The following is a 19001-nucleotide window of genomic DNA, read 5'->3' on the forward strand; positions in this document are numbered from 1 at the left end:
GATTATGTTCTATTTCTCAAATTTTCGTTTTTCACATCCATCCACCTTCAACCGCTTATCCGTAGTCGGGTCGCTGGGGCAACAGCTCCACCAGAGTGCTCCAGACTTCCCTCTCCAGAGCAACATTAGTGACTTCCTCCTGTGGGATCCCGAGACGTTCCAAGGCCAGTGAGTCGATGTGTTTCCTCCAACTGCGCCTTTGTCTGCCCCGGGGTCTCCTCCCAGTGGGACGTGCGTCGAGAACTTCTCACCCTATCTCTAAGGGAGAGGCTAGCCACCCGTCGAAGAAAACTAATTATTTCGGTCATGACCCACACTTCATGACCATAGGTGAGGGTAGGAACGAAAATTGCTTGGTAGACAGAGAGCTTTGCCTTCTGGCTCAACTCTCTTTTCGTCACAACAGTGCGGTACAGCGACTGCAATACCGCCCCTGCCGCTCCGATTCTCTGGCTGATCTCCTTCTCCGTCCTCCCCTCACTCGTGAACAAGACCCCGAGATACTTGAACGAGATACTTGAACTCACACACACACACACACACACACACACACACACACACACACACACCTCCAGACTGAAACTATATTGGCTTTTTGAGATTCTGTTGCTGGTTTGCAGTACAGTTCTGTGTATATGTGCCCTAGTCTTCGTGACGTATATCAACCTGATATTGCGGGGCATCAGGCGGGCGAGCGAACAGGCCATAAAGCTGTAGAAATACATTGCAGGTGTTTGGGCGACTAATTTATTGACCTCATGTTTCCTAAAACAAAGTGTAGGCGTGGTGGCGAGAGTGTGATAGTACCTGACACATAACAAATACTCCCCTGCTCTGCTCTTTCAAGGAGACTTGGAACCAATCCATTGAGGCACTCCGTCCTAAGGTGACACCTAATTAAATTGTCTGGACGGCAACAGCAGCCCCGCACTACCTCTCCCCCAACCACCTTCTTTCATTCATTTATTCATTTCGCTTTTGTTCCTGCCCTTATTCCTTCCTTCCTTTGGTCATTTGTTTGTTCCTTTTCCCCTTTCGGTCCACTGTACCAGTTTCTCGATTTTTTTCATTTCTCTCTGCTTTTCCCAATACATAGCCCAACCCCTTATTCAACTGTGGCTCCAGTTTTACCAGCTAATATTTACAGCAGCTGCCTGCATGAATAATTACCCCAGCATCTGCCTCGGGATGATTGGTTTTATGGGAGTGGCAGAGAAGAGAGGAGAGAGTCATTTCACCAGTCTGCTCACCATTCGCCTGTCTGTGAGGCTCGAATCCAAATGTCCCCTTGCTTTCAATTAAGCCAGCTCCTTGATAAGGGCAGCCCTGTCTGTGGGATATTCATCATGTGTCACCGCTGATAAGTGCATGTTGACCGATTGCTGTAATTTTCTCCTCTGTCGGAAAAGAAAGCTTGTGCACGTGTGTACACACACACACAAGCAAGCACGCACACACACACACACACACACACACACACACACACACACACACAGAGGGAGAGAGAGAGTATTCCTCTTGTTTACTACTAATGTGCCTTTTGTTTTTGTCACTCAATCTGTTTCTCTGAGTCAGTTGCTCACTTTGTAAACGCATGCACGTACATGTGGAACGCCACATGCGCACACACACACACACACACACACACACACACATCAATACACGGATAAAAGACCCCAGTGATCCACAGGTTTGACGTTTTGCGGGCACCCCAAGGCTATTGTTTGTGTAGCGGTTAATGCACTCAGCATTTTAATCAATAGCGGGTGCCTTTTTCCTCTCCTCCACCCTCCATGTCAGGGCAGACAGGTTGATTAGTCATTAGCACAAAAGCCCTGCTGAAGCTGCTCACAAAATGAATAGGTAAAACAACTGCACCACGCAAGTTCTCCCTCCAACCCTACTCCACAACTACTTCATTATGCAGGAAATTGTCATAGAAATTGTCCCCTCGGATGTTTTCATTTAATTAAACCCCGCTGATACTGATCACATCTGAAAGTGCACGGTATTTTTTACCTCACATCCTACAGAGTGCACTCCCAATGTCTTTTATTTTTCTTTTGTCAACTAAGGGCCTCAGGTTCCTGCCTTCATATTTTGTCTCAATTAGTGCTACAAAGTCATTTGGATCGTAGTCGTACTCAATTCGTATGCCTCTTTTCCCCAGATGTTGGATGAGTCATTTTAGAGCGCCTAACCACTCTGCTACTACATGTTTGAGTGTGTAATTTGTTTGCATTTTCTCACATCTGTCTGTGTTCCCAGGTGGAGCTGAGCTGTCCCAAAGAGATGGCGTGGAAGGTAAACATGCACCGTGGCTACCTGGCCATCTGCCATCCGGAGGAGCAGCAGCTCAACTTCATCGAGAGGCTGGTAGAAATGGCATCTAGTCTGGCCATACGTGAGTGGAGGAGGCTGCCACACATCGTCTCCCATGTTCATACTCCGCTCCTTCAGGTAAGCGTTAAAGAACAAAACAAGAATACATAGTTTAGGTTAGGGATGGGTCCGATTAATCGATAATCGTTAATTGGACCCAAAATCGATTATTAAAATTAATAATCGATAATCGTTTTTTTTTAATGAAAATCTGTTGGAAAGGCAATATTGTCATCCATACAGGACAGGGCTATAGGCCTACCAAAGTGTGCCTGGGTTGTGTCTGTGTAGCTGCATGTTTGGAGGATTTAGCAGGTGTTGGGAATTGACCTAATCAGGCCTAGGCTGGGGTTGCTATGGTGATCAATTGGCTCAACACTGGTCCAGGGACCACCAGTGGTCCTTGAGGGGGTTCCAGGTTGTCCTCATCCAAAAGATTTAGAGTTAGTAACAAAATGGACCCATATTAACTCTCAAGAGTTAAAATTATTGTTAATCATTTACGTCAGGGGTTCCCAAACTTGTTTGGCTTATGTACCCCCTGGGGGGAAGAATTTTTTTTACACAAAAAGTCCCCCCCCCCCCCCCCCCCCCAAACGATTAATCGTTAATATTGAATTATACAAATCGATTTTCATTATTTTCATTTTCACTAGTTTAGGTTAGGTACCGCATATACATCTACATCTACGCATGTTGCATGCCCTGTTTTTCTGTAACAAAACTGATGTTCTTTCTCAGAAGTACAGTTTCCACGTATGCAATGAGTCTTTGGAAATAACCAACACTTCATAACCATGATGGTATCAACAATGCATGCAGTTTAGAAGGCCATCAATAAAAAAGAAACTGGAATCAAATGCACACAAAAAAACAGAGGTTTCATGAATGCCAAGACAACAGTCAGGGAAGGGAGAGCACTTCACATTGATAAGCTCTTCAAGAGTCACCCATCAAGAGATTCTTCATAAGAGGCCCCAACATTAACGTTGTAGAGTGACACTGATAACAGCTTTCATCTCTTTTTCTCTCTCTCTCCCCCCATTCTATGCAGTGGAGATTGTGGATCTCGTGATAGAAGATTACAAAATAGCCTCTTTGACTCCACTAAAGGGAATTACGATAGATGGGCAGCCAAGATCACCACTGTGTAAGAGCAAGTGAGGTGGGGATTTGGGAAACTGAGGAGAAGGAGAGAGGCAAAGAGATTGGGGTGATGTCATGAGAGAGAGTGAAAGTGAGTGCAGGAAGGTAGCAGAGAGACAGAACGCCAAAGAAGAGAGCCAAGAGAACGAGTAGATAGAGAAAAAAGGGGAAAAAATAGAGAAAGTGTGGCTGGACAAAGAATGAGATGGAGAGAAACAGAGGGAGGGAATGTGGAGGAAAAAGAGGGAGTTAGCGTAGAGTGGCTGTAATTACTTGCCTGCCATCAGATAGCATTTGATTAAATACCTGCAGCAGAATTACATTTGCATGATGAATGGGACAGTCTGAATGAAGGTTAGAAATGGGCCATCAGCTGATATTAACAGATAATTGTGAAAAATATTGTATTGCCTTATTTATTTATTTTGTTTTGGGACGATTTGATTCAGTCACAGTGGCAGACTGGCAGTGGTGGTTGGGGGCTGGGGGTCAGATCGTTTCAGAATGTTTATCATCTCAAAACGGGTATTTGAATTGGGTGGCCACGTTCCTTATCGCTCATGCGTGATTCTGTGCATTTGTGTGTGCATGTGTCCTGGTATGCAATTATGCATGTGTGTGTGTGTGTGTGTGTGTGTGTGTGTGTGTGTGTGTGTGTGTGTGTGTGGCTGTGTGCACTTGCATAGTGCAATTATTTACCCTAGCAGAGGAAAAACAAGCTATTTATTTCTCTGCCCAGTCAAGCGGTCTGTTGTAAATCTCCATTCCACACTCTATCTCACCACTCAACCCTGGGTGAGATTTATAAAATGAATCTCCCCTGGACTCCTCGCAAACACATGAGGGTTCAAATACCCCTGGAATCAAGCCATCACCAAATCCCAGCTCTCGCCGGTGACTGACGATCAATGGATTATCACCTGCGATATTGATCATGAGGGCCAGTATTAATATTGATTGATGGGTTGTTATAATGGAAAGATTGATTATGCGTTCACAAAGCAGCTTAGAGCCAATCGATGACGCCTTTTTCTCTCGCCCAGAATGGGAATTGAGGGACCTCACTTATCAATTTCCACACTTTTCCCATCTCAACGCTCCCTTCTCTTTTTCTTGCACCCAAAAGGAACTGATTAGCTATTGAAGTAATGTCATTTTTTTCTCCTTTCTTTTTATGGGTCCTGTGCCACGAGGCCCCAAGCCATAATCTAGCTGTCCCTTAAGGCAAATAGCCGATAAGTCACTTTGATCCATCTAGTTTGTGCTGGCTATTTGGTCTGGCTAGTTTTATCCATCATGAACACTAAACCAGTCATGAGGGCAGTGGTTTCCAAAGGTTGCGGGAAGGCACACTGGTGTGCTGTGAGAAAGGTTGAGGTGTGCCTTGGGATTTGTGAAAACCACACATATATACTATATATTAAAAACGGATGGTTTTACATTTTCAGCATTCAGCACTTTGTGTACACTGCTTTCCCAATACAAACTTTATACTTTATTTTAAACAATTTCAACAGTGGGTCTCTGTTTTAGGCATGACGTTATTGGTGACAATAATATATATTTTTCAATGTTGTTTTTTACAACTATTTTATAAATAGCAGATCTACAAATACACAACACGTCACATCATCATGAGCTTTATTGTAGCTCGGCTATTTTCACTGTTTTTGAAATATTTTGAAAGTATGAAATAGATATAGTGTGCCTTGTTTTGAATTGGGTACAAAGATTCTGAAAACCTATGGTCTAGGACAGGTCTAGGAGGATTGGACATGTGTTTCCCAGCACTCCCAGTAGCGGACACCTAATCAGAGCACTTCCCATACTGGAAATGTAGTTCCTTAAAGTACATCATTTCTTAACCTCCGTGAATACCTTTGATGTGTTTCTGGTACTACTTCCTTCTTGTTACTAAGAATCAAATGCATTTTCTTCTCCCCAGGCGGCGCAGCAGATTATAGAGCTCCAGGAGGCAGCTCAGATCAACGCTGGGCTGCAGCCAGCCAGCCTAGGCCGTAACACCAGCCTCCACGACATGAAGACGGTGGTTAAAACCTGGAGGAACCGGCTGCCCATCGTCTCCGACGACCTGTCACACTGGAGCAGCATCTTCATGTGGCGCCAGCACCATTACCAGGGTATGAGTATGTATGACACACGCACACACCGCACATGCATAGTTTGCATACACAAATTGAGGCTGTCCAAACGCACCCTTATAATTATTATTAAAAGGTTTACCAATAATATACAACTTGTGTAGCAAAAGAGATGCAAAGTGAGTAGTGACTAAGATCCATCTCTTGTGCAGGTACTCCAAACACTGCAGTGGTAAAAGGTTATTCGAACATTTGAAAATGTTTTAAATATTGATTTGCAGAAATGGTTTAGGACAAACCTGAAATGTGTGTGAAAGAGTGTCTAGTGCTTGCTTGCATCGGCATTGGTCTCATAGGATCGATATTGGGAGTAAACTTATATAGCTTTCCTTTAGAACAGTGAAGATGATGTACAGTACAATCTTGAACCAGATAATTGTACGTATATCTCTCAAGCTAAGAGCGAATGTATTCTATTTTTATTGATCAACGATACTGTATATGCAACAAATATATATTAATTTAAAATGTTGAAGATAACACAATAAAGTTAAAAAAAATAACAAGAATGACAAGCTCTTGTAGCGTCCATTGTCGATCGTTAACGACATTCTGTTGGTACACTCACTGTATTTTGTTACGTCTTTCCTCTAGCTCCAGTTAGCTCATAAGCTTCTGTTGCCACTCACTCCACATTGCGGCGTTCAGTTTATGGGTTTTTATGCCCGTCAGACTATGGGTTTTATGGGTACGTCTCCCATTGGCTTAGAAACAAGCAATCATAAAAAAGTGTCCATTACGGTCGTCTGTAGTGGCGCATGCAAATGTAGTCCAGGCGCTTTTCAAGTACCTGGCAAAATGAAAATCCACTGTGGTCCTGCCATGTTCTATAGGTTTTCACCTAGTGGTTTAGCTCTGTCATACTGAGCAGATTGATGCCTTTAATGACCTTGCAGAAGTAACATTCTCCGTCCTTTCCTTTCCTTTCCTTCCTTCCTTCCTTACTTCCTTCCTTCCTTCCCTCTCACCTCCTTATTCACACACAAACTCACATGCAGACCACACATTCTCGTACAGTATACTCTGATGCTTTTTTCTCCTCACTGAAACCAGCCACACATACATTTGTACGTATACTGTATGTATGCGGGCACACTCACAGTCTCACACACAAACACACATTTCCACTCATCTCAGGATGGGGCCTTCTCTAAAAGGCCATGGCGTGCAGAACCCCCTCAGGGTCTCTGTACATTTCCAAATGTCAGCCCTCGAAAGCACTTTCTCCCACTGCAGGATATGGACACACACACACACACACACACACACAAACACACACACAACCCTACCTAACTACTTTTCTTTGCTCATTGCTGCTCTCTCTACCGCTGTGACTTTGAAACCATTCAAAGAGGCAGCCCAGCGCAAAATATGATGTCTCAACAAGTCAGGGCTCATACCAGAATAAAGCCACTTCTGCAGTAGAGCTCCGGTGTGAAGAAAAAAAATCATTTATACTTGAAACAATTGAAGCTTAAGTAAAAGTAAAATGGAATTGCCTTCACAAAAATTCCCAGCCATGACACATTTAATGTTCAATATCTGTAAGGGTCCCCCGGTGGTCATGACCACTCAGCCTGTGTTTAATCATAGGATAAAGGTGAACGCTCTGAATAACTTTGTATTGATTGGCAGTGACCCTTCCCTCTGTGGGGAGGGACAAGTGAACTCAAACCATGCCAAGAAAATCCCCCCCACAGCATAACAGCTCCCCTCACTGTAGGGGTCAAGCATTCAGTCCTGTCCCCGGCCATTCTCTTGGTAAACATCATACATTAACTCGCCCGCTATTGAAGAATATGGTGAAGAATAACTCACCTGATCTGACCATATGACTTGTAGACCCTTGTCTATAGTTTTTACAACACTGAAAAACAAAACCTGACCTTTGCATCACGAATACGGTATATACTGTGTGAGCATTTGGGGAAGCAGTTTTAATTAAAAGCGTGAATAGGGAGTGGTACAATTGCAGACTTTTTGTATAGTTTCAGTATGAAAGAATGATGCCAGGGGCTCTATATAACATCAGGATAATTTAGGGAAGCCATCTGTTCTACCTTTGTCTTTGGTGGGAAAATAACAGCAGTCTCTTGTGATTAGAAATTTTGAATTGGTAAAGATTACTTACTGTGTCTCTCCTCTTGAACTCCCAACAGCCATCGTATCGGCATACGAAACTAATACGCAGCACGACCCTAACAACAACAATGCAATGCTTGGAGTCCACGCCTCTGCCTCGGCCATCATTCAGTACGGAAAGATAGGACGCAAACAGGTACAACTGCAATGATTGTCCACCATTTGATAGAGAAAAGTGAATAAAAACACCTTGATTAAGAGAGGACTCATACGGTTCTGATATACTATATTATTCATAGCATTCAATGGTGGCCATTGTACAGTCTGAGACTCATCCATGCACGACTGCACGTATTTGCATTGCAAACATTTGTCAAAAATCACAGTTGAATAAAAAATTGTCTCCCCCTCCTCCCCAAGGGTTTGGTGAATGTAGCACTGGACATCCTAAGTCGAATCCACACCATCCCCACCGTGCCAATCGTCGATTGCTTCCAGAAGATCAGACAGCAGGTTAAATGTTATCTGCAGTTGGCTGGCGTCATGGGCAAGAATGAGTGCATGCAGGTAACTTTTATGTCATGTCTACATATTTCCTTCTCTGTTTGACACAGAAGAGAAGCCTGAATGTAACCCGGACACTAAAAGCGCCCTATGTTGAAACGTCACTGGCTTACTCACTTGTCAGCCATTAGCCACAGTTGACGTTAATATGAGAAAGCAGGGGAGTGAGAAGGTGCAGAGTTGTTGGAGTGTCTCTAGGTGACTGTCAGTAGCTGTGAGCCTTAGAAGAGAAGAGTGTAACTCAGGAGCACACTCAGTCTGCAGAGCATTCTGATTAATAGAAGCAGTCCAGCACACACCGCAAGTCATTAGAGTGCCAGGAGATGCTTTTCTCTCTCCTCTGTCTCTCTTCTCCCTGTCTCACTGACGTTCTGGCTTTTATCTATGTCTGCCTTCTTTGGTTCTGTCTCCCTCTGTCTCTTTCTCTCACTATCTCTTTGTTTGATCAGACATTCTTCTTTGCTCTTCTCTCTCATTCAACTGTTTCTCTTTCTCTCTCACTAACTCCCACCTTTACTTCTCTACACACAATGTTTGTCACCATGGTACATACAGTAGCCGAGTGGCGGATATGGAAGATTAGTTCATTTAGCTTCTATCCTCCTAATGAACACCTTGCAGCTTGTTTTGTGGGCTGGACCAACAGGCCAGCCCTGCACCTGTGAATGTCACTGACTGACTGACTGACTGACTGACTGACTGTTACAGCAGGTGGTTGGCAATGGCATATTAATGAACTACTATATTGTCCCTCCAGGCTATAGGATGTATTGAGTAGAGTACGAGTCTGGGGGCTCTGACTAGTGAAGTTGCAGGTTGATTTTCTGCTACTCTACTACTCATGTTTATGAATGCAGCCATTCAGACTACCGTAGTTGTGCATGGACGGGAAAAACAAATAAATACTGACTTTTCCACACACTTTTTTAATCTAATGTTGTCTACTATAGGCCTACTATGTCTTCTTTGGTTAGCCACATTATTTTATTAACCTACGTATTAGATGATGATGATTAATTTAGATGAGCACTGACATGCACAGTTTCATCAGGATATGATAATCTAGCCTACTTCTGCACTTACTGTATAAATATGGACAAAGAGCAGGCCAGGATGAACACATCAAAACCGAAAGTCAGAAGGCGGAGCTTTGAAAAGCAAAAAGCCTGATGGAATGGAAAATAATCTTAACATTTCTCGGTTATTCAATTCAGTTACTCAGAAATTCCTCAGAAACTGAGCTGAAATAACCTGCACCCACGTTAAAGGAGTCGTTCACCCAAAAAATTTAAAACTTATTTTCTATCAATCACACACCTCATGAAGCCTTGAATTCACGGAGATTCTTTTGTTTTTGCCAATAATTTGAGACTCAATTGAATAACCAACTTCTACTAGTCTTCTACTGACCGATGACCCGAGTCATCAAATTCTTGGCTTAGAATGCGACAAAAACATCTCTATGAATCCAAGGCTTTATTTATGGGGTGAGTAATCGATAGAAAATAAATAATTTTTGGGGGGTGATCTACTCCTTTAAGCATTTTGTCTCCGGTTTTGTGAAACTTTCACCCAGAGAAACTATCCGTTGTGCCAATATTTTTATGCACGGGCTCATCAAACCCTGTACACTAAAAACACGCTCCATATATGGCCAGTACAGAATTAATTCCATTTGTTGATCTGACCCCCATGCCAAAGCGCCAGCGCTCGCCCAGCAGTCTGCCGTCACCCAGGCGGATGCGTGCACGCAACCTCTCCCTTTAGGGCGTCTTACTGGTAGTAGTATATAAATGTATTCATGAAAATAATTAAGTAATTCGATTGGGGTCCAGCCATGTACTAGATTGGGATCTACTGTAGTCTTGTTTTCAGACTGCAGGACACAATATCACAATATGCACATTATCATTTGTTTCCCCTAGTCTAAAGCCGGGTTTCTTTGCTTAATGTTTTCCTTCCATTTTGACGTGTGTTCAGGGTTTGGAGGTGATTGAGTCAACCAACCTAAAGTACTTCACCAAAGAGATGACTGCTGAGTTCTATGCTCTCAAGGGCATGTTCCTGGCTCAGATCAACAAGTATGTAACCCTGTTTGTCTGCCTGCTTGTCTGTTTGTCTGGGGTTGGTGTACATGCAGTATCTGGCTCCACAATTGTCACCTTTGGGACAATCTTTGCAGCTCAAAGTGCTTTACAGAGCAATGGAGAAAAAAAAAAGAAAAGCAAGGCAACGACATGGGGCAACTATGGGGGCGCCCGCCCCATAGAATGTGGATAACAGGATGTTGGCCTGTTTGGTCAGCCCTCCTCTTCCTGTGGGGCGCCTATGTTTTAATTCCCACTAACAAGTAACAACGATGTATACGTGTTCTGAATGGCCCTGTCGACAGTTTCAGTAGCGCAGCTCAGAATCTGTTCTTGAGAGATTACCTTTGGGATGACTGGGGAGCTGGTACTTATAGTCTCTTTTTTATTTGACTTCTTGGTCCCATGCATGTCTCCTTTTGTTCTCTTTCTCTTTTCCTGCCCCCCTTTCACTCAACTCTTGTTCTTCACTTTATCTCGTCAGACGGTGTCAGAGGTACTTTCCCCCTGGGTGTGTGCCCAGGGGCACAACGTGCTGGCGGTTAACGGGTGATTTAGAATTAATGCTGGCGGGGAATGTGGTTTCTACCTGATAACCTATTTTGGGAATTTCATTATAGGTGCCAATTATTCAAATGTAGTGACAAAGCTAATCACAGCACATTGCAATGTGTTGTAGATCTAAGCCCTATATTAGTATATAGGGCTTAAGTGTCATCAAAGTGCAACCGTTGTTGCACACGCATACAAATGTATGCACTTTGCGTGCACAACTGCACCTACTGTACACACACAGGCTCTCTTAATTCAGCTGCCCCAATTCCATACACGCGCGTGCATTCAGCCATGGACCCCTGTTCATGTATGCCCGCTTAACATGGCTTTGCCTCTCGGCTTTCCTCCTCTTCATCATCTCTGACATGATGGTGTCCTGTGGGGTGAAAGACAAATTGAGGACAGCGTATTAAATGTATATGCAGCTGAATAATTAACTTGAGGCAATTTGCAAGAATCTCTGGGATCAGCAGAACTTGCCTTTGCACCTCTGCAGGGTTGAAAGCAATCATTACCCCCCCTCCCCCCAATCATGCCAGAGGAGAATTGGCAACATATTGGGGTTAGGGGTTGTAGCAATGTGTGTGTTTGTGTGAATGCATGTATGTATGCAATTTAAGGTTATATGTGCAGGTGTTTGTGAGCGTGCATTCGATGGGGATGGGGATCGTGGGGTGATGTTTGACAGTCAAGCTAGGCGTTCTGTGCGTGGACTCCGTGGAGCAGTACCTTGCACAGATGTACTGTACTTTGGCAAATGTCTGCATGATGGAGGCAACACCCATTAAACATTACTGGAGGGGGCCTCTCAACACTGACTCCCACAGCAATCAAGCTTCCGGCAAACAGGCTTTTTATAATAACACATTAGAGCCGATTGGCTTGGGAGACATTTTATAACTAAGTAAGCAAAGGAGGGTATTGACTTTTGGAATCACTTAAATTGGAGGTCTTTTTTATTTTACTCTGAAACAGTGCTTCTTGATTGACATGTTTATTGACTACTGCGGTGGTAAAAGATTCTTGAGGTGCACTTCACTTATTAATCAAAGCCCTAGGAGGGATGGGAGTGGGAGGTAGAAATTATTCAAACTACATGCCAATGGGGGCTGTTAGGATCCTATTCAGTGTGGTGAACAAAAAAAAACAGCTGATGAAGATATTTTTCGTCAGCACAAACGGGTGCAGTGGAACTCCAAATTTCAATGTCGAAAGTGTGAATTTTCTCAATGATTTAAAATGGGTGCAGCATCCCAAGGATCTTCTCAACTTTAACTAGCTACCAAATCTCCTGTGGATTCTGCTGTAAATTGCTTTAAATATAGATAAATATAGCCATTAGCCTTTTTTCCATTTGCCTCAACGCGGCAAGCTGTCAGTACTCTAATGAGCTTGGAAAATGCTAACGTGCAGTGCCAGCTAGCGTCACGATGCTTTGATCTGCGAAATAGGTTCTCGATTTTGACTCGCAGAACCTACAAACTCTGTGTGACTTTAAATCAAGCTGTGTAAACTGCATAACAGCAACAGTGAGCAAAAGGACATGGAGACGAGAGGACATGGAATGCGCCCAGTCGTCCATCCAACACACACACACACACACACACACACACTCCTCTCCACTTCCCTTTTAGTTCGTTTTGAGGCAAGGTGTATTTTGTAGAACCCTGTTGTGTGTTTTTGTTTTGGCCAAAAAGCCATTTTACACCTCAACTTTCAACTCATCCTTTCAACGACTAACCCACATCGCTCGTCCATTCTTCCAGGTCAGAGGAGGCCAACAAGGCGTTCTCTGCGGCGGTCCAGATGCATGATGTGCTGGTGAAGGCCTGGGCCATGTGGGGAGACTACCTAGAGAACATCTTCGTCAAGGACCGCCAGCTGCACCTCGGGGTCTCTGCCATCACCTGCTACCTCCATGCCTGCCGCCATCAGAATGAGAGCAAGTCCCGCAAGTACCTGGCCAAGGTGAGGTCATGGTCGAGAGAGTGTGCTTTTTATGCACGACTCCGTGCGCTTGTCTGCCTGCCTTTAGGGCTAGACTTACACAAAATGGGATGAAACGTGTCTGTCCTATACAGGGCCAAAATGTGTGTTAGGGACTGATTTGGATTCGTTACCACTTGCTTTTGATTTGATAACGACATCTTTCTGTATTTATCTTTAGCCTAGATTCATGTGTGTGATATTGGTGTGTACGACTGAACAATATTAACCCTTAATTAACAAGAAAGTTACATTGAGTTTAAAAGCCTATTTTACAATAAAAAACAGCAATCAACAATAACGGTGTGCAACAGATACACAAGAGGAGATACAATACAATAAATGAATAAAGGTCTTAGCAGTGCATTACAGAATTAGAACTATAGGATTTAAAAACATCAACAACGGGGCATAGACAGCATATCCATTATCCAGCTTTTATAATTTGTTAAAGCAATACAGTGTTGCAGAAAAATGGAAGAGAAATGAATAACTAATACTTATATCAGGCAAAACCCACAAGAGTGATCATCTGGGTCACAATGGTGAGACTGTACATTGTGTGGCGGTCAGGGGGCCTTGCATCAAATGGACAAGGAAGGTGCACATAGAGGGGCGTAATAGATGATTGTTATAGTTTATCTCCTCCTAGAGTACTGAGGGGCAGTAAGTTACTTTGTTGTGTTTTATTTGGGAGAAAACAGAAAACCGCATCACACATCTTTTCTCCACCTTCTACACAACCCTCATCGCTGTACAATGTATCAGTACCCTCTATTGCTTCTTCTTCAAATTGGGTCACCATTAATTCTCTACTATCCTAACTAGGGATTTTTACGAGTCCGATACCGATTCCGGTTCTGCTTATCGATTCGGGTTCCTAACGGTTCCCTATTTCGGTTCCAAAATGATGAACTAAATAATAGTTCAAATGTTTATTTAACAAAAAAATATATTCCTTTAAGCCTAAGTCAGTCAATTTAAGACATGTAATGAATAGAGTAACATATTCTCCCTTATTCAACAGTTGAGGATAAGAGTGAACTTCTCTTACTAGGTCTCTACTGAGTGACAATAACACATTTTGACAATAACAAAAAAAGCATATCTGAGACTGAGGAGCACTGCAGCGCACACACACACACACACACACACACACTTTTTTATGATTATATTTGCTCTATACTGTATGTGCATGTGTACATAATTCAAACTGTAGCATTGGTTATTTTCACAGACGGAAGTGATTATTTCCTTTTCCAACTGCATTGGGAGTGCAGTGAGCCATTAATTATCAACTCTGCAGCTGTGAGACTCTGCCTTTGATGTGCTGTGCATGGCCGTTCGTTGATCACTCAGCTGCATGTTCTCTCACTGATTGAATGGCTGAACGAAGCGCAAATCCCCAAACGATCCCCCCCGTCCCCCGTCAATGCTGCACTGAGAGAGAGAGAGAACCGAAATTGAATGATTTGTATGGGTACCCGGTACTTGGCATGTTTGGTTCTGTTCCTGCTTGGTCCCGAGGTTCGGTACACCCCTCTGCCCCATACATTATCACTGATGATGAGAAGCAAGGCTCCTTCTCGTTTTAATTTCATTCTATCTGTAGGATAGGATAGGATAGGAGTGAAGAGTAGTTTGATAGGTTCCCCTGTCCAACGGTGTGTCTGGGGTCCAGAGGCTTGACGGAAGGCAAGCGCCTCTGCCTCCAGGGGCGGCAGTGGCTCAGGGGTAGAGTGGCTGGATGGTAACCGCAAGGTTGCCAGTTCAAACCCAGGCTCCCCCAGAGTTAGTGTCGAAGTGTCCTTGAGCAAGACACTGAACCCCTAATTGCTCCTGATTGATTGCATGGTTTCTGCCGCCATCGGTGTGTGAATTTGTGCATGTGTGTGAATGGGTGAATGTAATGCACAATTTATGTAAAGCGCCTTGGATAAAGGCGCTATATAAATGCACCATTTACCATTTCCAAAGGTTAACAAACTAATGGTCTTCCCTTTCGCATCATTCGTCAGTCTGGCGTGACCCTTTTCTCTAACCTACCAAGTAGTTATGCGCGGGCCGGCTTTTTTTCCATAATGCGTCAGTATCTTTCTAGCCAGGACTAGGTCAGGTCACTGACTGCAGATGGAGGTGTCCTAAAAACGTATGTAGGCTACATTTCATATACCAGGGGGGGGTGGGGTTGGGTGGGGTTTACAATCACAAAAAATACTTGGAATGTGAGTTTTCCCATTATAAGTCTATGGAGAAACTTAATTCACTTATAAATTGAATTAACAGCGTTGACTTTGTTCAATTGAAAAAAGGGCTTTATTAAGCCCCTCCATAATGTAATGGCCAATTTCCTGTGTGGAAATTCAGAGCGGTTCGTGCAGCGAGTTAGGAGCAGTGACAGTGTTTCAGACAGACATTTCCTTAATTATGTTAGATAATTGTGTAGGGACTAGGCTACTGTGTACATATAATACATGAGAGAACATTAAACGATGACTACACCGAGTGTCCTGTCCTAACATTAGAACATTATGTGGGACATTCAAATAAAGTTGCAGGCGCAGCGGCCGGGGTCGGAATAACTGGATAATGACTAATGAGGATATCATTGGCAGCTGTGCATTCTTGATCAAATAAGCAACATATTGTACAAGTTAGATGATTTCAGGAGGAGAGAGATGGGAGAGCAGGAGACAGAGAGACAGAATCAGAGCTACCGGAATGCTGTTTATTTCACACTGACTGTGCACAGCCGCATGACGGGAAGCTGAGTTTTTAGCAGCCATTACGTGATTTCGGGTGTGACAGTACAGTACAGTAGAGGGACCCCCTGGGGACCACCACACGGTAACTCTGTAATTTCTCAACCGCGGCCGCCCCGCAATAATGCGCTGAAAACCTTGACCCATCCGGGTCAACCCACGGGACCTGCGGGCAACGGGCCCAAACCCTCCCCTGTAGAACACAGCAGAGAACACTGTCATCAACTTGGAACGACGTCCCTCTGAACTTATTGGCTAGCGCTTTTCTTCACCCAGCCGTTTTTTCTTTTGAAAACAAAACGTAAATAGAAGGTTAGGTAGAAGGGCAGCCAGCAACAGCATACTTCAAATGATTTACCACGCTTGTTTTAGTTCAATTAGAAATGCAGCCTACCTACCTCATGCTGATTATTCCCGGTGTAACATCGCAATCAGAAATTGAGCTGTTTTCATCATGAAAAACTGATGAGGAATACCAGTTTAAATAACAAGTCTTGATAGCGATAATACCCTTTAATTTCTTTCTTTTTTATTATAATTTGAATGTATAATCAAAATATTGCTCAAATATTCAGCTTCATTATGTGACAAAAATAAATATCCAGTTTTTGTAAAAGATAAATACTCTCCAAACCTTTGTCTTTATAATTAGATAAGCCTCTTGAGTGTGGAATTGCTATTCATATTGATGACAAGCTGCCATTGACATTTTGGAATCCGACAATTACCTCGGTCATTTACATGACCTTTTACTGGCAGGAGGAACCATGAGGAGTCATTATTAAAAGGCCACAGAACTCCCTCGACCGACGCTCTGTTCTCCAATCAAAAAGAGTCCAGAGAGCCAGACACCAATGGATTAATTCAGATAGCTTAATTACAAACTACCCCTGTTTGACCGTGTTGGATAACATCACCACATGTTCTCACTTCTCTGTGGTTCATTCGCTTCCAAGTCAAGACCACGTCATCAGTCTTAGTGACATTAGCTCAGGAGGTAGACCGGCCGTCTGCGAGCCGCTTCCATCCCCGGCTCCCCCTGGCTGTGTTCCAAAGCAAGACACCGAAGCACTAAACTGCTCCCGATGCGCAGGTTGATGCCTTGCCGTGTGTGTGTGTGTGTGTGTGTGTGTGTGTGAGAGTGTGTGTGTGTGTGTGTGTGTGTGTGTGTGTGTGTGTGAGAGTGTGAGTGTGAGGTACAAGTGCTTTGAATGGTCGGAAAGACTAGAAAGGTACTACATAAATGCGGTCCATTTACCCTTCACCACCGCCCCCATTCTAATAATCTCTGTGTTGTTGTTCTGAAGTGGATGATTGTAAGAGGGGAATGGAGAGGGAGAGTGGAGAGGCGGTTTGGATGGGGGGATTTGGTTGCCCCTGGTATAGTGCCACATGGCAAGCCAGGCTGGTTTGGCAGCATCTAGTCCTGATGGATGGGAGGAGATGACCAGCGATTATCAGTAATTAAACACAAGCTGTGGAGCCCCGGTCAACTGGCTCAGCAGAGCCAGAAGGGATCCGAGAGGGGTTAATGTCTCGATCATCACCGACTGACACATGCATTGCATACACATACCCATTGTGTTTGCAGGTTCAAACACACTTTAGATTAATGCGTGCACACAAACATACAGATTTGCTAGTCGATTTGTGCGTACACATGTGTGCACGCGTACACACACACACACACACACACACACACACACACAGTTGGATGATCATTCCAATAGACATTTGAAACATTCACGGCCACACTTGTAAGATTCACACGCACATACTACAAACACATACTGTCAAACGTGCATGCGTGCATGCGCATTCATGCTCTGGAGCGAAGGAGGGATGGGCTTCACACTGACTCGGCTTTGATCATCATGAGGCGTGCCTAGTTGTTAATTCCTCCACGCCCACCCCCTGCTGTGAATTAGGACTGCGGGAAGCAGCCATTATCTAACTACTAATGAAGTCCGTGCCTCCCCCTGCGCCTTAGTGTAACTCCCATTACTGCAGAACATTTCGAATATTATAATAATGACAGTGTAATGATAGAATAACCACAATGTTGGATCTTTCACTCATTTAATTCCTACACCTCCTCTCACTCTCTCTCCCTGCGTCCATCTGTCTGTTTCTCTTTTCTAGGTGCTGTGGCTGTTGAGCTTTGATGACAAGAACACGCTGGCCGACGCAGTAGACAAGTACTACATCGGAGTGCCACCCATCCAGTGGCTGGCTTGGATTCCACAGCTGCTCACCTGCCTGGTGGGCTCCGAGGGCAAACCACTGCTCAATCTCATCAGCCAGGTGAGAGACACGTCCATATTATCATTGCTGTTCTTCCACAAAACAAATAGGAGCAGGCTATATGGTGCAATGAACTAGTCGGCTGGATTTTCACGGCCTACAAATTTGTAGGCCGTGAAACTCCAGCCGACTAGTTCATTTGTCACTGCTGTAAAACCACTCCAGACTCTGTGTCCAATATTAGCAATATAGATTCTCTTTGGCTCTGTTTATCAGCAAGTAATCAATGGAAAGCACTTTCAAATGGCTTTTGGAATTAAATTAAGTCTGATCGTTTTAGGATAGGCTTATGTTTGGCAAATGCCCACATGTCGTCCCCCCCCCCCCCTTCTGTATCCCCATCTCCTCTCCCTTCATTGTCCACTGTGAGTTGAACTCTTCCAGTTCTCTACTCATCTCTCCAAACATCTGCTACCACCATGTTTCCCCTCTCCCATTAGTCTTTGACATGTTTCCTACTTTTCTCATCCATCAATGCTTACTCATTGCTGTCAGCCTAATATAGATAAATTAACTGCATTTATGTCAAAGTGGTCTCTCTCCAGCACTTCCCAAATTAAGAATTCTGATTCCCCTCTGCTGTCTCATTCATTCATTCATTCATTCATTCATTTTTGGGGGGAACTTCATTCCCCTGCAAGATGCTTTCATAAATGATGTGTGGAAGGACTGATAATTATTAAGTTAATACGCAACGCATCCCACGCTGCAGCTACAGATCTAGTAATTAAGGCAAGGGCTAATTTTTTTTTTGTTTAATTGAGTTTTATTTCTGCGGAGAGTGAGTGAAGCTCAAAAACGAGCACACAATGACAACCGCTCCAGAAACTGAACTTTGGAACCCGGAACTTTGAGCGAATGAAAATGATCGTGCGGAGGAGAGGGGAAAGAACACATTAATAGGTTCTGGTAGAATAGACGAGCAATTCCAGGGAACTACAGTAGTAGCGCTAGTGAACCGTTCAGATCAG

General features: G+C 43.8%; 1 protein-coding gene across 1 annotated transcript in view; it reads left to right on the top strand.

Annotated features, from left to right (window-relative positions):
• Positions 1–19001, top strand: part of trrap (transformation/transcription domain-associated protein) — a 118946-nt gene that overhangs the window by 77288 nt on the left and 22657 nt on the right. Inside the window, 7 exon segments of the mRNA XM_080788451.1 lie at positions 2269–2460; positions 5474–5669; positions 7850–7968; positions 8193–8339; positions 10317–10417; positions 12745–12946; positions 17869–18030. Coding sequence (XP_080644577.1) covers positions 2269–2460; positions 5474–5669; positions 7850–7968; positions 8193–8339; positions 10317–10417; positions 12745–12946; positions 17869–18030 — 1119 coding nt within the window.

The sequence above is a fragment of the Protomyctophum bolini genome (assembly GCF_963924005.1).
Source record: "Protomyctophum bolini genome assembly, chromosome: 18".
NCBI classification, from domain to species: domain Eukaryota; kingdom Metazoa; phylum Chordata; class Actinopteri; order Myctophiformes; family Myctophidae; genus Protomyctophum; species Protomyctophum bolini.